The sequence below is a fragment of the Poeciliopsis prolifica genome, unplaced genomic scaffold (assembly GCF_027474105.1).
Source record: "Poeciliopsis prolifica strain line A6 unplaced genomic scaffold, Auburn_PproV2 SCAFFOLD024, whole genome shotgun sequence".
In the NCBI taxonomy this organism is placed as follows: Eukaryota; Metazoa; Chordata; class Actinopteri; order Cyprinodontiformes; family Poeciliidae; genus Poeciliopsis; species Poeciliopsis prolifica.
Window position 1 is genome coordinate 4589273 of NW_026562399.1, and position 20368 is coordinate 4609640.

General features: G+C 42.4%; 1 protein-coding gene across 4 annotated transcripts in view; it reads right to left on the bottom strand.

The window, feature by feature from the left end:
* Positions 1 to 20368, bottom strand: part of LOC129370697 (glutamate receptor 4-like) — a 108889-nt gene that overhangs the window by 45444 nt on the left and 43077 nt on the right. For all 4 annotated transcript variants that reach the window (XR_008607084.1, XM_055046855.1, XM_055046853.1 and 1 more), the window contains exons 4-11: positions 18757 to 18941; positions 16257 to 16310; positions 16007 to 16165; positions 12676 to 12843; positions 11909 to 12013; positions 7937 to 8047; positions 3404 to 3610; positions 262 to 635 (exon numbers count right to left, since the gene is read on the bottom strand). Coding sequence is in view for 3 of the 4 variants with exons in the window: in XM_055046855.1 (XP_054902830.1) it covers positions 262 to 635; positions 3404 to 3610; positions 7937 to 8047; positions 11909 to 12013; positions 12676 to 12843; positions 16007 to 16165; positions 16257 to 16310; positions 18757 to 18941 (1363 nt within the window). In the remaining variant the exon portion in view is untranslated. The remainder of the gene's footprint in view (positions 1 to 261; positions 636 to 3403; positions 3611 to 7936; positions 8048 to 11908; positions 12014 to 12675; positions 12844 to 16006; positions 16166 to 16256; positions 16311 to 18756; positions 18942 to 20368) is intronic.

Here is a 20368-nt window from a genome sequence, read left to right on the forward strand (position 1 = left end):
TTACGAGTAGCAGTTAGTCTATCTCCAGTTAGCACTTACGGTAATTACAATTAGCTGCTAAATTGGTTTCAGTTAGCAGTTATCTATAACTAGAAATTATCTTCATTTTGTTTAGCTGTTAGCTTGTCCTTGTTTAGCAGCTTCACTATGAGCAGCAGTTAGCCTGACATGATGTCAACCTGTGAATTTAATTGGCCTGAGCAGAGTTTGTGGCGACTCTCGCTCTTCTTCGGTTAAAGTTTAGTGGAAGAGCGAACTCACCTGGGGGAGATGTCACAGCCCTGCTGCATGAAGGCGCCCAGGGAGAACCAGAGAGAGTTGAAGATGCCAAACTCATTGGGGGGCTGGTCGCTTGGCGGACCGTCGGTGCCCTCCTCAGGCTCCTCGGTGTGCCATTCGTACGGGCTGAAGCGGCTGACCAGGAAGAGCACCACGCTCACGCCGATATAGGCGAACACAATGCACATCCAGATCTCGTAGGCCAGCGGGTCCAGGAAGGAGAACACGCCCGGTTTGGACTTCTGCGGCTTCTTGATCATGATGGAGATGCCGAGCGACATGAACGGTTTGGAGAAGTCAATCACCTCCTCCCGGACCAGCGTGATAGTCAAAGGGGCCACAGCGATTTCCGCTTTCTGTGGGGGGAAAGGGAAGAGGATTAGTTCGAGACTGCAAGTAAATATTAGGGCCATGGTAGAAAAAAAGAGTCAATGTCTGCCAAAAGACTGAGAAAGTTTGAGAATAATCTCAGAAATTTTGAATCTATTTTTTTTCATTAATTTTTTTAAATCTACAATAACTGGAGAGTTATTCAGTTGCAACAGCATTTAATTTTTCTTTGGCAAGAGAAGAAAAATATCCAAGAAACAATTTTGTTACAACCATTCATTGAGAAAATATATACAATTGAGTTTTCAGAAAGTTAAAAAAATACACAAAGTATTTCTGAACTGAATTGACAAAACAAGGTCATTTTTGACCTTGAAAAGTTGAACATTTGTGACAAAAAAAACTAAAATTTTGAGAATCAAGAAGAAATAAAGACATTTCTGAACTTTAAAAGTAAAAAATGTGGAAGAAAAAACTCAAATCGTGAGATTGATCTCAAATGTTTATGCTTCAAAGGTTAAAGATATTCTACTCTTAGAATTTTCCACCTTTATTTTTCTGAATGATTTCTGAGGTTAAAATAAAGTTTTCTGACTTTAAAGAAACTTTTCAAATCCAGAAGTTTCCAATTTTTTTCAAGAAAATTTCTAAAATTAATCTCAAATTTCTGGGTTTCGTTATAGCAAATTATTGCCTTTTCAAAAAGAAGTTTACTTGTTTTTTGTAGAAATTTGTGAGAAATGTTGATGTTTATTTTTCCTCTAGCCATTTTTTTATCTAAAAATTATTTATGTTCTTTTTCAAGCAATTTTTGGATTTTTCCAAAATCAGAAATTGAAACTAATCACAAAAATTGCCACTTTTTCTGATATATCTCCGACCTTTAAAGTAAAAAAAACACTTCCATGTTTTTTCCAGCAAAATTTCTAAATTAACTTTAAAGTTTTTAAAGCATTCTTTTGACCTTTCAGGCTAAGACATTTCCTTGTTTTTTCTAGAAAATTTCAGAGATTAATCTCAAAATTTCGGAGCTTTTTTTCCCCTGTCGACAGCGGCCTTAATACGCAGTCATACAATACCGTGGGAGTTAGGAAATAAAAAGCAAAAATAGACTTTAAAATAGTCTGAGGCTTAGCTGTGAGTTTGAGAATCAGCAGGAAGGATGAAATAATCAGAGAAATATGCTTAGAGCGCAGGACAGTGTGTCACCTCTTTGCTCTGCAGCTGTGGAAAAACGCTCACCAGCTCGCGGAAAATCCACAAACCAGATTACAGCGAACGGCTCGGCAGCCATGGCGGCGCGGGGCTTACGCTCTCACAGCATTTTAACTTTCATTACGGCCGTCCAACTCGTTGGGAAACGGAGCCGCGGGAAAGAAAACGGCAGAGATTAAAGTTCTTACATCCTCAGCAGAATGCTCTAAGACGACAGCCTGGCAGCGTTTAGTGTTTTAAAAACTCGGTGGGTTGAAGAGCTTCTCCAGGGAGGAAATGGGAAAGTGTCGATAATTTCCCTGGATGTTCCCAGTAAACACAGAGCCGACCTAACTCACATTTCCACCATAAACCTTTCAAACCTATTCACTGCAAACACGAGCCGGGTTAGCTGTTCTCACGTTTCACATCATCAAACATACTTTGATATCAGACAAATATAATCCTCAGATAAAAACTGGTCATGCTGGACGTGTCACCATGGCAACAACCCAGGCCATCAGGGGTTTCCCGCTCTGTTTACAAGGGGCAAATGATGCTTTCTGTTAAACAACCGAAGTAGTTCTACAAAACATTTTATTACACTTTTTGCTCAATGTCATGACTAGATAATCATCACAATCATAATCAACCTCCTCAGTTCTCAGCTCCCGTTTTAGAACTCTGTCCCTTTTATGCAAATAAGCAGCTGGAGGCCACGCCCCCAACTCAACGTTTACATGTCAAAATGGCTGCAAACAAATGAGCAACGGTAAAACCAAGGACAGTAGGATAAACCAATCAGCCGACCATCCAACCAACGCAATCAACCAACCAGCCAATCAAGAAACCAATCATCCATCCATCCATGTAACCAAACAACCATCCATCCATCCATCCATCCATCCATCCATCCATCCATCCATCCATCCATCCGTGTAACCAAACAACAAACAACCATCCATCCATCCGTGTAACCAAACAACAAAACAACCATCCATCCATCCATCCATCCATCCATCCATCCACCATCCATCCATCCACCCACCCACCCATCCATCCATCCATCCATCCATCCATCCATCCATCCATCCATCCATCCATCCATCCGTGTAACCAAACAACAAAACAACCATCCATCCATCCATCCATCCATCCATCCATTCATCCATCCATCCATCCATGTAACCAAACAACCATCCAACCATCCATCCATCCATCCATCCATCCATCCATCCATCCATGTAATCATCCATCCATCCATGTAATCATCCATCCATCCATCCATGTAACCAAACAACAAAACAACCATCCATCCATCCATCCATCCATCCATCCATCCATGTAACTAAACAACAAAACATCCATCCATCCATGTAACCAAACAACAAAACAACCATCCATCCATCCATCCATCCATCCATCCATCCATCCATCCATCCATCCATCCATCCATCCATCCATCCATCCATCCATCCATCCATCCATCCATCCATCCATCCATCCATCCATCCATCCATCCATCCATGTAACTAAACAACAAAACATCCATCCAACCAGCTAACCTCTGGACAGACTCAGTGAGCGTAGCGTCACCTACCCCGTACACCAGCTCCCCAACCATGCCGTTCCAGATCTTGGTCTCTGGGTCCCTGGCGCCGTACTTCCCGTCTGGGACGATGGCGATCTTGTACTTTATGCCGATGTGTTTGGCGATTTCGGAGGCCAGGTCCACGCAGTAACCCTCGTACTGGTCGTTGCCCTCGAACGACTCCCAGTTCTTTTTCAGCATGACGTAGGGACCCTCCTACAAGACCAGTGAAACCAGAGCGTCAAACACAACACAGACTGACGTGTTGTGTTTTCATTTATTCTACTGGTGACATAGAGAAACAGTCTTTTCTGTATGGAACCTTTTAGCTGTCAGAAGTAGAAACTAAATTCAGCAGCAGTATGTCATTACAAAATGCAAAACTCATGAAAACAAGAAGATTTCATTTAATTCAGTTTTATGTGACGTAGAACTAGCGTCATGTTAAGGTCTTTTTCTTTCAATGACAAGAATAAAGTCCTAACATTAGATGAATAAAGATTCAACGCTACCAGTCAGAAAGTTACAAGGAAAATGTTGTTTTAATACAAAGAAAGTTTTAATAGAGTCAAAAAGATCTGACCAGCTCAGAAAATCTGGAGTTTCTAAATAGACTCAATAGTTTTTAAAAAATGTCAAAGTCCGGCTATTGATGATGCTGTGTAAAAAGATGAATATTTCCTATATGTAAAACCAATAAAGTGTAACTTAACATTACTCTTATTTATTTTAAAATTTTCATGTTGGAGTTTTCAAAAAATTACTACTTCATCATCCTAAAGAGACGACATTATTCTGGTATTATGACAATTTTATTTATAGAAATATGAATAAAGTCTTTACTCATATTGTTACTAATGATACGTATTATTATCCGAATATATAATCCATATATTATCCATTTTATTCATGTGGGATAAATGCGATAGGATATGATTTAGTTCCAGAAATGGAAGTGGAACAGATCTGACTTTTTTGCGGTAATAGATCAGAATCAGGCGTCCAGAACGTCGTGAAAAAGTGGGATTTGGGTTACATGGTTACAAGACTTGGGTTCGGTTTGAATCGGGTGAACTCAGTTTGGACAGGAGATCCGTCAGAGGGACAGACCGGTGAATTCCTGAGTTTTCACATTGCTTTGGCGTTGTGTTCTACTTTATGTTGGTCCGTCACATTAAATCCCAGTGAAACAGACAAAGGTTCATTGGTTCCTATCGGAACGGTTCAGCAGCAGCGTTCCTGCCGATTAGGAACCTTTTGGGTTTCGGAGTTTCGCTGAAGGTCACTCCAGCGACAGACGGAGAACCGGGTCGAACCGCCAACCATGTAATTACTGAGCGGCTCAGTCTACTTCCTGAGGCGGGAGGATTCACGCTGGGGTTAATTTAGAGACACATTACAGGTGTGATTGTAAAATCATCCCCGCTGTTTTACTGCGACTCTTCAAGGAGGCATTTTGTTCCTGGAGCTGATCTACCAAACCCAAAACATTCAATTCCTAGCATCTGAGCTCCAAACAACCAGAACCAGAACCATGGACCAGGTCTCACCGGGACCGCTGCTGCGTCTCCTCAGAGACTCGACTCAACACTTTTCTCTTTCCAATGTTTGTTCTCAAAGTGATGGAGATCAGAACCGAAGCTGGGTCAGAGTCCAGACGTCAGAAGAACTCCTTCAGACTGAGAACCGGCTTCAGATGTCAGTTCTGAGACTTTTACCTTCAGATAATTTAAACTTACGTTACATAAAAAAAGTCTGCTTATAATTAATTTGATCAATGTCTATTGAAGAATATTTGTTTTCATGATTAAAGAATTTATTTTTGTTTTTAGAAAATAAAATGGACAAATACATTATCTTCTACTGGATGTTGATTTTATTTCCTCTAATGTTCATTTATGAATACTTAATGTTTTCACACTGTGAGCTCTTGATATCAAATGTCACGTTTTGTATGGCGTCATAATTTTGGTGATTTCTGATTCTGAAAATATTTCCAACCCAACAACAACAACAAAACCCACCAAGACAGATTTGAAGATCTGATTAAAATATTAAAGGCAAACCTAGTTTTCAAAATGAATTTCAGACATTTTAAGGCCTGTAATCCTCTTCACTCTGACAGACGTCAGTGACTTTTTGACATCTTTCATCTTTAATGAACACAATTATGTTTTGTAAGAAAATGGATGAAAACATTATGTTGATCCATCACATTAAATCCCACTAAAATAGGTTGAAGCAGATAAAACTGCATCAGTTTGAGTGGTGAGGTTCCAGTAGGTTTCAATGGGTTCTGGATGGATGGGTGTTCTGGTCTTGGTTCTGACAGAACAGTCCAAGTCACAGGAAGAGAGAGCGATCCTTCTCAGTCTTCACTTTAAAGGCCAACATGGCTGACAGCCTGGTCAATAATCACCGCTCCGCCGCCGTCTAATGAGGCTCATGACACGGGCCGTGCAGAACAAACACACGACCCGGCTTGCTTCATGATCCAGATCCAAACAAACACCCCGACACGTAACCAAACAGAACCTGTTTGCTCAGCGCTACGCCGGCTTGTTTGGGTCCATGTTCGGTGTTTGGGTTTGTGTTCGGGACAAACGGCCTGTTTGGTCAGGAGCGCTAATCAGCACCAGATCGACGACCAGCGGTCCAAATGACCCGGCGACACCGAGGCAGCACCGACTCGCCCAGCAGCCTCTTCATGCATTCTTCCAGTTTTTATGTCATGTAGCTGCTAAACAGTTTCTTTGGCTCCGGTTTGTTCCTGCTGCTGCAGGATCAGGGATCATCCTCACTGGAAACAGTTTCTGCTCCCAGAACCATTAAATATTGGACCATTAAAAACTTGTGCTTTGTTTCCGCGAGACGTTCATTTCTTCTGAGTGATCGACTGAACTCATCTCGTTAAACTAAACGGTTTTAAGATTCAGTGAACTGTGCCTATTATTTACACCATGACATTTTGTACTAACTGTAATTTCTGCAATGACAAAAGTAAACAAAAATGACCAAAAGATTTCCACCACTTTTCATATTTTAACTTAAAATAAAACATCATGTCAAGGTTGTGAAATAATTTTTCTTGGTCTTATTTATTTCCTATCCTAAAATAATCAAATGTTTCCTTTTAGTTTAAGCTGCTGCATTTAAACACAGCAGGGATTTAAGCTTTCAGAAGACAAACAGGAAACATCAGGATATTTCACAAAGTCTGTTCCAAACACGACTGACAAACACGCTGATCCGACACCAGAACCGGCGCTGAAAGGAAGCCGCCACAGAGAAACAGTAAAATCATGCTACACAGCAAGGTGATGGATCTGAATTGGTGTGATTATGGGAGCATTAGTCTTTCTAAGCTGTTTTAGGGCTTACAGGGAGTCCTCTCAGTGTGTAATATACTGTAAGTAAGAGCAGATAGTCTGACAAAGTGACAGATTTAGAGCAAACAGCAGCTCTGCTACTTTACAGACCAGGATCCATCAGTCTGGGAGAAAAACATGCAGTTTTACACCTAAAGGACCCAAAACACACACACACGCACGCACACACACACACACACACACGCACGCACAGCGTGTCTGTGAAGAGACGTCCTCCATCCTCTGAAAAACAACAAAGCCAGCTTCTCCCTCCATATGCATCCCCCTCCCTCTCCTGGGACTCCATTACGGCTCTGAGTGTTTCTGAACAGGAATCCATTAACATGGCCGCTGTCTCTCCTCTGCTCCGGTTCTTCTGGGCCTCATTTGGGCTCGGGTCTCTGTGTCCATCACTGCCACAAAGGCCTTTCATGTCCTGTCCTGTCCAACTGGGGACCAGTCTGTTAAACTGGTCTGAATAGAGGGAGGAAGCTGAATTGACTTCACTTCCTCCAGGTGCAAAAACAGCTGAGAAACAAAACATTTCACTTTAACTGCTAAAGTGAAAAGTTTGAAGATTTTACATTTGTTTTTTTGTAAAATGTATTGTAGCAAGTGACAAAATGGATCTGGAAGATTTTAAGCAAAAGCTAAAAACAGGCTTACATTACTAAGCCTTAAGAGAGCAAAGTCAGGTTTGGGCATCTTTAAAACTGATAGCAGGTTAGAATGAAATGTCGGGTTTACTTCAGGTGTCCAGAGTTAATTAATCAGATTTTTAGGAGCTGATCTAAACTCTAATGTTTCCTGCTGAGGCATTTCAGCATCGCAGTCGCACTAATGTGAAACTCAGACTCTGTTTTACAGTCAGCCGTCTCTTTCCAGTGCTTGTGCTAATAGCGCTTAGCGATTGTCCACAAAAAGCGCTTAGCGTTTGTCCACAAATCAAGTGAGAGCATTGCCCAACACAAATAATCACCCAGCTGTAACAGTAAAACAATTTAATGAATCTGATGAATCGCTACAGCCCTAGCGTCCGATGATAGTAAAAAAGCTGCAATCAGGGCGTGGCACAGATTAAAATATTTATTTAAACCTTCAAAGGAAGCAGGTTTTGTAGAAAAGATGTCTGAGAAAAAGTGCAGAAGGCAGGCAGTGCAGCATGCTGGCTTACCATGATGGTCGTCACGATAACGGTTCGGTTATCCATGCCTGTGGTATCATTGGAAAGCTGCTGGGTTTCCTCCTCCAGAACCAGTTTGTCGTCACCGTTCCAGTAGCCGATCTGCAAGAAGAGCAAAACATCAGAACCAGAACAACCAGTTCATACACCGAACTCTATTAATTATTAATATTACTGATGAACCACAGGAGTTTACTGGAGATGTTCTGGGTGACAAAGCAAAGAACCTCAGTATGAACAAGACATGAAGCTTTATTTATTTGCTTTACGAGTTAAACGGTAATTAGTTTTATAAAACCATGAATGTCAGACCAAACGCCTCAGATTTGGTTTTCTCAGGACAGTTGATATCAGATGAAGCATTTAGCTGAAAGCTGGAAACATGACGCATTCTTCACCACTGCAGTCCCTGATTATACTGACTGGGTTCATGTGTTTGAAATGCTACGGATAAATAATAGTTGCTGGGTTCTGATAAGCTTATTAGTACATTAAAAATAAATTCAGATGTATAAAAATAAGTCAATAGTTGTAAATGAATCATTACGTCGTCCTCAGCAATTCAACAAAATGTAATAAATCTGTCAAGAGAAGTTAAGAAACTGATTTTATTTCAGTTCTCACTCATTTTTAGAGGACCATCATCATCTTCATACATTTGGCCATTTATCACGTCATAACATTAGCATTAACGTTCCATCATTGGCTGGTAAACATGATTATGGAGGAAAATCTGGGGTTCAATTCCCGACCTTCCGACCCTTGCTTCATGTCTTCCTCCATCTAATTCCTGTCAAAATACTTTTATAAATCCATAATTTGAAATGTAAATACCAGAATCTGTATAAAAACACTTATAATGCCCTATTTTAATAGTTACACCAAATATAGCTTAAAATGCATTAATACACATGTTGGAAACAGTCTTGGAACTATCGCCAGGAAAATAAATGGTTCTCCTGGATTCGCTGCTTTGGAAACTCCAGCCAATAGCATGTCAGCTAGCATAGCATCTAGGCAGCCTAATTCAGATTCCAAAGATGTATTTTAGAAATTCTTTACAAAACAATCCTTGAATAGGTGAAATATGTAAGAAAATGTTCAATTACCCAAATACTAAGCCTGGAATAACCAGAGGTCCTCAAATTTATTTTAACAATTAGCATTAGCATCTCACAGTATTGAGCTAAACATGATTAGCTAATTAATGCCTGAAAATGGTTTATTCAACTTTATTCTATGATAAAGTTGAATAAATAGGATTTTACCACATTGTTAGCAGTCTAGATAAATATGGTATAAGGTCTTATTAGCATTTAGCATCAGCAACTAACATATAGCGTTTAGCATGAGTAATTATTTGTTTCTGATTGACCATTTTATTTAATGAACCATTTGTCCCTGATCCTTCTTTGTTAGGTCTCATGTAGTTAATTCAGCCTTTTGGTTTTTAAGTATTATCAAGACCTTTTGCCATTTAGCAACACATCTGTAGCATCGGCACCATCTGTATATGACATGACATTTGAAATTTATGTTTTCCGTTGGCCTGAACTCAGTCTAATTAAACTTCATGTTACTCTCAGATAAAATCTTCTTTTTGTTCTCCAGATTATTCCACATGCTGCATCCTGCAACAGCTTCCATCTTGTGATGCCGCTTAGGCAGCAACTTAATGACTAATCTTTGAAGATCTCTCTTTGTCTGCAAGCATCTCCTTCCAGAGGTCATCTGGGAGGAGATGCTTGACCTCTGGAAGGAGATGTGACTGCCAGGAAGTGACATCCAGGATGTGCTTCAGTCAGAGCATCGGCACGTCGCGACCAGGGAGTGTCGCAGCAATTTATGGTAAAAAGCCGGAATGTGAGAAGCAATTTTGTGTCAAACTGATATACAGATCATAGAGGATGCAGAGGCTGTGACAGGCGCTGTAAACAGCCATAATTCAGACAGAGTGGAGGCGGCGGGGCCGGGGCTGGGGCCAGCGGCGCTCGGCCTCAGGATGATTGAAGGACATGCAGAATGTGGGGGCGAGGTTCTGACCTAACACAAACACACACAAACACCCACGTGTCCCGGAGCCGGCCAAAGCAGCTTCTGATTGATGGGAACTCCTCTCCTCCACCAGCATACCTAGATTGCCTTCTGTTTCACTTCATCCTCTCCCCATCACTCTCTCAGCTGCTCTCGCCTTCGCCTCCATTTCTTCCACACACATCCATCCTCTCAGACCAGAGGCGGAGATGCTGCCCAAGGCTGTTTTTTACACCTCACTTATGATAACAGAAAATGGCGCAACACGCATTAAATCCTACCAACCCTAAACCACTTCATCCATCACAGTGGCCTCAGCACATCTTTGATATTACTCTGATTTACAGGCAGTGGAGAAGAAGAGCTACTCTTAACACTGACCTGTTTGTTAAGCAGCTGACGCTGCAAAAAAGCAGCAGCTACAGGTGAGGCGAGTCGGCCATGTTTAGACGAAGGCCAAAGAAAACAATAAGGGAAAACCCATCCATCCATCCGAGCTGCTACTCAGCCTGTCTTTTGTTTTTAATCAAAACAAGGTCAAAAATACATTAAATATATATATGTGTGTGTGCATATGCACACACATATTATAGAACTGGCTCAGCAACAAGCCTCTGCTGTCATTCAGGCTTGATATTAAACAGCAGAGTTGTTTTAATGAACAGGAGGGAACTGCAAGCTAAAACATTAGCTATGCTAACAGTAAAACGCTAACCCTACACAGTTCCACTGACGACAAACTGTTACACCAACATAGTATTTTGGGGAAGCTAACACTAAAGTGCTAACTTCAACCCGCCATGTATCAATGACAGAACATGTGCTTATAGCGCCCTCCACAGGCGGAAACCTGCTATTAAACTCCTTCCTGTATGGTTTGCGCTTGAGGAAGTGATTCTTTGATACAGGCCTTTCATTCATGCTTTTAGTTTTACAGCTGACTCTGGTCAGAAAGCACGCCAGACATCAGAAGACTTTAAACGGTTCACCGCAATGCATTCTGGGAAGCTGGGAACCAATCTGGACCCAGAACAGCCAACTGTGTCCAACCTCCAACGATCGAGAAGGTGAGTTGAAGTTGTGGAGATCTGTGGTGTTTCTCTTTCTCCATTACTCCAGACTGGCAGTGAAACAGGACCAGAACCAGAACCAGAACTAATCCTGTACAATGAGGCGGTTACATGCTGCTCATGCATTGAGCCCATCCTGTGATGGTGCTTATTGTTATATATTGGAAACACTGTTTTCCACAGTTCAGGTCAGAAGTGAACATCAACTCATCATTTAAATGAATGTCATTAATTTGGAGGTTTTGATTAAGCTTTTTAAATGTTATTCTTCTAAAGTGGAACAACAGGAGGTTTATTTTCTGTCATCCACTCAGCGTGCTCATAATGACTCAAATATCACTCTGCATTCCCATTAATATTCTCTGAGCAGGTTGTACCCTGACAACAGTCAATGCTGGAGATTAATTATGTTGTTTACACAGTGTTAGTCAGAAAATGTCTGGATTTAATGTTCCAGATCACTCTGACCTGAAACGACAGGAAAAAATTAAAACTTGGAAAGTTGTAGAAAAATTATTTGATAAATTGTTATGAATGACCCAACTGCAGAAAGTCTGGGGAATTTTCACAGGACTCCAACAGGAACATGCTAAGAGATTCGAGTCGGTCAAATAACGGGACGTCATCGGCTAAAACTTTCAGATGAGAAAATTCAGTAGCTACGGATTTTTATAAGATATTCAGAGATACTTCAGCATCACTTATCGATGCCAGTGAGTTAAAATCCACAGCAGCGTTGCTTTAAAACTCATCACAGTTGCTATCCTGTAATCCTTCCACTCTGGAAAAAAAACTAAAAGCCCCAAACTTAGTTCAGGCGGTTCGTTTGTGAGACCTGGTCTCTGTCTTCATGTCTTACCCTTCTGGGTCCGTTACTCTTCAGCTCAAACACGTCCATGGAGTAGTTGATCCTCTGACCAAACTCGTTAAACTCAACATTACCTGTTAGTCCCTGCAGCTGGACCTGCACACAGACAGACAGAGTGACGTCATGCAGAGGGGAACCAACCAACGAGACCTTGACCGATTTATCTGAGCCACAAATAAAGCAGTAAATAAATGTGAAGCTGAAGGAAAACGACACAACTGATTTTCCTCAACTCTCCACACAGAGACATCAATAATCAACAGATTCCCAGCTCGATTTAGGCCTGCGCTTTGACTAGGCCATTCTAAGGCATTTTTTTGTTTCAGAGTCTTCACTTTAAAAGATTTGTTGCTTAATTTCTCCCTCTCTTCTCTTGCTGTTGGTCTGTCACTTAAAATATGTTCAAGTTTGAAACCTTTGAACTTTAAGCCTCCTTAGGTTCAGAAAGATCAAATAAGGTCAACATTTGTTCAAATCTGTGATTATAGGTGAGTCTTACAATGTTTACATCTTCAGTGAATCTAGATCATCATGATGTCAGCACGTCTACCAAAAGGTTCATTTTCAAAATGGGTCTCACTTTTCATCGGATGTTTTTCTGTAAAAAATGTTGAAAGTCCTGTTTTATTTTCCTTCCACTTTACATTTATGTACCGCTTGTCACATTAAAGCCAATTACAACAGAAGTTTTATGATTAGAAGGTGATCAAATGGGAGCAGCTCATGGTGGCGCCTAAATGAACTCCAGGTCCACTCGCCTGTTTCAGGGTGCGCTCCATTTCTTTGCCCTGGTTCCAGGGGGCGGCAGGGTTCGCCAGGCAGTCCCCGGCGTTCCCTCGTCGGGACAGGTCCACCTTTCGACTGCGCAGCGTCCTGAAGGCCTCAGCCATCACCATCACGCCGTCATACGTCAGCGCAGAAGTGTACTGCAAGACACAAGCAGGCATTAACAGATAACCAGGGCTGTTTCCGACCGGCCGTCTGGAGTTTCAGGACATTTTCCTCCTGATGGTCCAATAGACCTGGTTCTACTGGAACAAAACTTCATCATCTGTTCCCCCTCCAGCTGCTGTAGTTCTCCTGCTCTGAGTCAAACCAATCAAATGCTTTGAGCAACATGTTCCCCTCCTGAACTGTGGGGGCGCTGCACCAAGAACCACTGAAGGAAACGACACAAAAACCTCCATTTCTATTTCCACCTGATGAAGAAAGAAGTTGCTCTCAGAGTCTTCTTTGTGTCATTTCCTTCAGTGGTTCTTAGTGCAGCGCCCCCCACAGGGGAGGAGGGGAACTGGTTGATCAAAGGGTTTGGTGGTGTGACTCGGAGCAGAGAGAAAGAGAACCACAGCAGATGCAGATGGAACAAGTCAAAGCGAGTCTACGGCCTGTCAGGTGCTATAACACTTTAAAAACGATATAAAACTCAGCAGGCAGAATGAAATGAAAGTCCTTGTAAGTGCAGCCGGGAGAGACCCGACCCGGTCTGACAAATCAGCCCAATTAAACTCTGATTTAGCCCAACAGGGTTAATGTTCTGCTGTTCAGGGGTTCTCAGAGGACTTGCAGAGTTTCTTCAACATAACAGGAGCAGGAGACTCCAGTCATTATTTCCTGGAAACAGAGAGGAAGCCTAGAGCAGAGCAGAGGCCCCGCCCCCGGTGTAAACTCACCAATTTGCCCTCATTTATCTGGGACCTGAAGAAGCGCTGCTGTTCCTGATTGTTTGCCCTGTAAAAATGCTGCTCCCCTTAAAGCGCCATAAATTCTCCTGAAACTAACCTCTGGCAGGGCAGAGAGGTAATTGAGTGAATGACGAACCGGCAGCCTGGCTTTGGGGGTAGAGGGGTAATAAAGAGGTGGGGGTTAATGGAGGGGTGGTGGAGGGGGGTAACGGGAAGCGTTTTGTCCAGCCGGGAAGCAGCCTGGCATTAATTACCCCGGCTGGCGGGAGTTTATTAACTGCCTGAAGCCGGGGCTGAACCCCATTCATTAGCCTTCTGCTCACTGCAACATTATGGCTTCCAGACCGCTCTCAGCCCCGCCCCCTGCTGCTGCCCGACCAATCACAGCCTGGCGCCTGCTTCCATCAACACAAACACGATGCTTCGGTTTGTTTGGAGCGCACTGCTGAGACGCTTAGAGAAGAAATTATTTTAATATCAAATCAGAGTAAAATTTTTTTTAAAAAAATCGTAAAATTACGATGCAGGAAAACGAGTGAAACGTAAATCATGAACCTCAAGCCATGACGAGGAACCTGTCTGACAACATGAAGCAGGTAAATATCTCAACAAGCAGCACACTGAGAAATTCAATACCAGATGATTATGGACGGAAGTCTGAAATGTTTTATTTTTCCTTTGAAGACCCAAAAAGTCTTAAAAATGTAAACATGTGCAAGTAATTTTTTTTTATATAAAAATAGTTTAAAGCTGCCTTTTTTTTGTGGAACATTTCTTTCTGAAGCTGAGCATAAAAAACTAATAATGTGTCAAAATTGTCCAATTGTGTTTTTCTACCAAATATTGAAGGACAATAAAGATACATGTTTCTCATTTATCAGCAAAAACAACAGAGGACAATTATTATTATTATTTTGTCTTTGGGCCTGGGGAAAAATATTCCATTCAGTTAAGAGAAAAAAAATGTATTGGGGGAGAAAAAAAAACATGCCTTCAGGATTTAAGCTAGAAATAAAAAACAAGACAAAAGGTAAAGAATCAATACATGCATGTTTTTTGTCCCCTTTGGGCCCTGAGGCTCAATGGCTTCATAACTGACGGCCAGATGGAGGAAAAACTCCAGCCTGAGTGAGAATCCTACTTCATAATAATAATAATACGTTTTATCTCATCAGGTCTCTGCCTGCTGATGAGAAGAGCTTCGACTGAAGCGTTGCTGCTTTTATGAATCTAAATGAGTAAAGATGGCAGAGGCAGTGGTCGCCACGGCGTTTGTTTATTAGCTTAGCATCAGGCTAATCGCAGAGCCTCAGTGGGGAGTCCACTCATTTAGGCTGAGTGGATTTCCAGGAGAGAGAGCAATTCATCAACACATACACACACACACACACCATGGATGTTATCACACTGGTGTAAACTTTTAATTTCACCAGCCCAATACATCAAACACACACTCTCACACACACTCGGCTCCTCTCTGCTGCTGCGTCTAAAGCAGAGATCTGTGCTGGACACAGAGATGAGCCGCCGAGGCGTGATGCCCCAGTGCCTGAACCGTGCGCGGGTGAGCAGGAAGTGGGTCAGACTGTCACATTGCTGCATGCAGCAGAGCAGGATGACATGCGGACGGCTCTTCCTCTCCTCAGATCTCCAACCGGCTGAGTCATCCCCATTTTGCAAACACCAGAGTTCAGCTTCAAAATGAAATGAAAACATTTCGGCTTTAAACCTGACCTATAATGCTTTCTAGAGCAGGTTAGGATAAGACTATGGCCTAGTCAAAGCACGTTCATTACATTCTGTGCAATAAATCAGTCTTAAATAATGAGATTTAAACTCCCCAGTTCTCCCTGTTCTGAGCTGTTTTTGGGTCTCTGTCACTTTAAATCCCAATAACCTGCTACTGGCCACACCCCCAACTCAACGTTTACACTGACATGAAAATGGCTACAAACAAAAGCAAAATCATACAACCATACATCTTTGATAAGCAGACGTGGAGCCTTCTGTGCAACCAACAAGAATACAGCGAGAGGCTTCTGGATGGCAAATCAACAACAAAAACAACAAAACCTGCTGGATCTCAGCTTGGGTTGCTAGTTTACGGGGGAGTTCCAGTTGGGATTTCCCTCCCAGTGTTTCCTCTGAAAAACTGCAAAAAATAACCTGCAATAAATGGAGCTGTTTGAATGTTGATAATAAATTCGCTCTGTGTACAAAAAAGTTTTGAATCATTCTTGGACTCGATTTGGAGGCGACAAAAATAAATAAATAAATAAATTCAGGGGACATATAAGGCCCCAAAACCCCACTTTGGACCCCAGACCTGAACAGAAGCTTTGGGTCTAGTTCTGGTTCTACCTCTGGTTCTGTTTCTGGTTCTAATTCTAGTTCTGGTTCTTGGTACCTTGGGCGGGGCATCGGAGCCCGGGTACTCCCTCTGGTCCAGTTTGTTCCAGCGCTGCATCAGCTTGATGACCATGGGGTTGCTGAAGTTGACCAGCTGGAAGCCGGTGACGTTGGCGCCCCCATGCATGAAGCGCTCCAGGTTGATATCCTTAAATCCCTGCAGAGGAAGAGAGTCGCGGCGTTTACAGACGACTCCATGCTGTCACACTACCTGGAGAGGAAAACCAAGATGGAGGCAACTGACTCACCAGGTTGGCCATGATGTAGTGGTAACCCTTCACATGTTTCCCAACACTCACAATCTGAGGAAGACACAGCCGAGTTAATCTGACAGGACGACAGAATATCACAATCTGGCAGGAAAACACGTTTAATGGCTGAGATCTGTGGATCTCATCATCAGGCATCACTCTGGATCTATTGGTAAACGTCTGGGTTGCCTTTTAAACGGCTCTTCCTTTGTTTAAAGCTGAAATGTTGAACAAGAGAAAAAGAAATAAAAAGATTAGAAGACATTTTTTCCTTTAATGCCAGGCTATCCATCTAACCATCCATCCATTTTCTGACACTCCTGTCCCCAGTGGGGTCAGGAGGTGCTGGTGCCTATCTCTAGCTAACGTTCTGGGCAAGAGGCGGGGTTATGACAGGCTAAATAACCCAAATTATTGCTGTTAATGTTTGACTTTGCTCCTTTACAAACGCCGCCTCACAGAGGTCGACTGGGATTTCTCTTTTGTCTAAAGACCATGTGACATTTCTCTCGCTAGCGCGAGGCTGACACGCTTGTTTTGGTTGTATTTACCCAGAATGCCCTAAGCTGTAGTCCACTTCCTGCTTTTGGAGCGGTCTGCGGTACGACTGCCGTTCAAACTGAACCAGAGTTCACCAGACCGAGGCCTGGAGCACCAGAGCTCGATTAGCATTCACACCTCCAAGAAAAGAACCAGACTTTATAGACAAGTGGACTGGAGTTGGGTTAAAGCGGATTAAACTGAACTGGTGTCAGGTGGAGCTCAATGGACGGTCTTTGTCTGATAAAACAGATTTTATCTGTCTGATTTCCAGTGCTGATCTTAGGGCGGACCCCAGTGATGATGCGTTTCCTGTTGACTGCTCTCTGAACCTCTGACTCCACACTAACGAGGCGCCGGAAGCTGACCCACGTCCTGTAGTGACTCAGCGGCTTCATTGTTATCCGGATCAGGAGCTCGGCCTCGGAAACTGAACCGTCAACCATTCACCTCCCGCATATGCATCCAGGCTGCATTTCAAAGCTGATGAAAAGTGAAGCAGGAAAACATGCGGTTATATTGGTTACGGGGATATAAGGTGAACAAAGTTCCTGCTGCTGAAAGATCATTTAACTCATTATTTACATCTAGAAAACAACATTTTATTGAAAAGTTGCTTTTGGGCAAAACAAATCAAACATAAAACCCGATGATGTGCTTTAGAAGGAAGCTACAAGAATTATAAATGCGTTCGATTATTTTCGTCCTACCAATGAAATATTTCTTTCACTGCATGAAGTATTTCACAGACCTGCACAGAAAACAAAAAAAGCCTTTAATAAAATCCTTTCAGGGTTGTAAACCGAACTGCTTCACAGTCAAAGAAACGAATTATGAATGAAAATAAAAAACAAAAAAATCTGAAACTCTATTCAATGTAATAATGAAAATAAAAAGCAGCAGAAGAAAAAAAAAAGTTTTTAAAAACATATTCTGCAGTTTTACTTCATGTATTTATCTTCAGGTAATTTAATAAAGTCTGACTTTGAGCAGCCATTTACAGCTTTTGTGTTTCTACAAAACCAGGACGTTTTTATCAATTAATAAAATCCCTTGGATGAAAAGTTTGTTATGCTAATAGCAATTAGCATTCATCAACAACTCACTGGTGGAGGTGAGAGAGTTCAGCAACACAAATAACCAGTGAAACGCTACGGCGCTAGTTTTAACATAATTAGTAAAAATCTAAATAAATAAACTTCAGATTAAGCTGAGAGTTGGCAGCAGAAGCCGCCGGCCCTCAGAGAGACGGAGGCGGCCATGATGAAGAGGAGCAGCAGGAAGAGGAGGGAGGAGCAGATTCTGAGTGAGCTGCTGCCAGCGACCATCACTGGAGATAAAAACAGACGTTTCCCAGGTTCAAACTGGTCTAATTAGCAGGTACAGCGTCCTCCCAGTACCGCCTGACGGGGAGGGAAACACTCTTTGAAGATGTTGGCATGATGACACATTAAATCCCTGCAGACCTGAAGGCATCGCTGCAACCCGAGAGCCGCAGCACGAGGGTAAAAACCAGCTGAACATACAGAGTCACATAGAGACGGTAACAAAGTTGGCCTTCCATCACCGGATCAGCATTTCGGGATTAGAATGAGTGAGAAACTCATGCATGCATTTATCTTTAGTCGCATTAATTGCTGCAGCAGTGTCTTCTCAGGTCAGAGGTCGATAGATTATCTCTTATAACAAACATAGGGAAAGTTTCATCCTGCAGCTTGAAATCTAGGCTAAAACCTCCACATGTTTAGATTCCTCTGGACAATAATAACTGAAACATTGATCATGATATTTGCTCTGTATTGATCTCTTTAACAATAGAACTCAGCAACATACATCTGCTATTAGTTTTTACTGCTGCTGACTGTATGATGTGTTTATGATGCTGTTATGTTTTCTCAAACTGCCGTGTTTCTGAAACGTGCTTTATGATTGATTGATTAGTTGATTCATCAGTCACCTGCTCCAGCATGTTCTGCAGCCTCTCGGCCTCCAGGTCGATGACGAACTTCTTCTCCTCGCGGCGCTCCAGGTCCTCCAGCAGGCGGCGGTAGTTAGCGTCGTTGAAGTTTTCCACGCAGATGGCGCTGACCTGCCAGTCGTCAAGTCCGGCTTTCTCCATGATGGCCTGCAGAATGGCGTACCCTGAGACACACACACACACACACACACACACACACACACACACACACACACACACACACACACACACACACACACACACACACACACACACACACACAGGGTACAGAGACAGTCAGGATCTCACACTCTTCACAACGCCCTCTGATTATCGATCAGTATTCCACTGATCGATCTAGTTTTTAGTTTAGTGTATTACAGTATAAACTTCAGTGTTTGACAATTTTTTACAAAACTAAAAAGCTAAAATGGTAACTGTGTCTTCTGCTAATCGGCTAATGTGCTAATGGCAGAGCTAATTCTTCCTTTACCACTTAAGCTAACTGTGAAAACGTTCAGCATGTTTAGCTTTCCCGAATACGATTGTCCCGGTCGTTTGCTTTGCTGCTTTTTAAACTTTCATTTTAAATAAAGTTATCTTTATTCTGTAAGTAGCCTTTTACATTAATCCTGTTATTTAGAAGTTATTATTAGAGAAACAGTTCAAGATTTAAAACTGAATATTTTCTTGTAATAAATTTAGTTTTACAATAATTTTCTACTTCTGGCATTTTCTAAAAGCTATTGTCTTCCCCGACTCTTGAAGTCGGTTCTGTTGACATCATTTAATATTCTTGATAATCTGGATTAAGTTTAAATATTCCAGAGTCTGTTGGTGCTTTTAATGCTGCTCAACAACAGACAGGATATTTCTCTGTTCATCTCATATTTGGGCTCTGTATTATTGTCCAGGTTCATGTCTGGATCCGCTTTCTGATCTGAAGCAAACAGAACCTGGGTTCTGAGCAGAAACTGGAAGGAAGTTTAAAACTGCAGTTTGAATCTCCACATCCTCAAGGAGTCAAAACAAACTCTGAAGCGTTTCCAGATCGAAGCTCCGAATTGGAGGCAGAGCTGGGCGCAGGGCGGCCATGACGGCGGCCACGAGGGCAGCCGTCCTCCTGCAGGAGCAGATGTCCCCCTTAAACGGCCCCTCCTGGTGGCCATCACAATCTGGCAACCAGGCTCCCTTTGCTCCCAATTAGTGGCTTAACCTGCGTTCTGGCAACCTGGCTGCCTGCACACCTCCATCCCTCCTTGGCCCTTCACTGCCCATTAGAGGGCTGCTGGTGCCAAGACATACACACACACACACACACACACACACACACACACACGCACACACGCAGACACGCAGACACACACAACCACACACGCGCAAACACATGCACACACACACATGCACCCACACACACAGAGAGACACACACACTTGTCCCTGCAGAGAGGAAGCAGTTCGTGGCATTTTGGCTTTTTTACAGCCAAACCCCCAGATGGGAGCAAGTGTTTCCAGTTGAAAGGGAAGATTAATGAGGTTTTGTGCTGAAAACAAGAAAAACTGGTTTTTGGTCTCACTGAGGGACTTTTTGGGACATTTTCACGCATAATAAT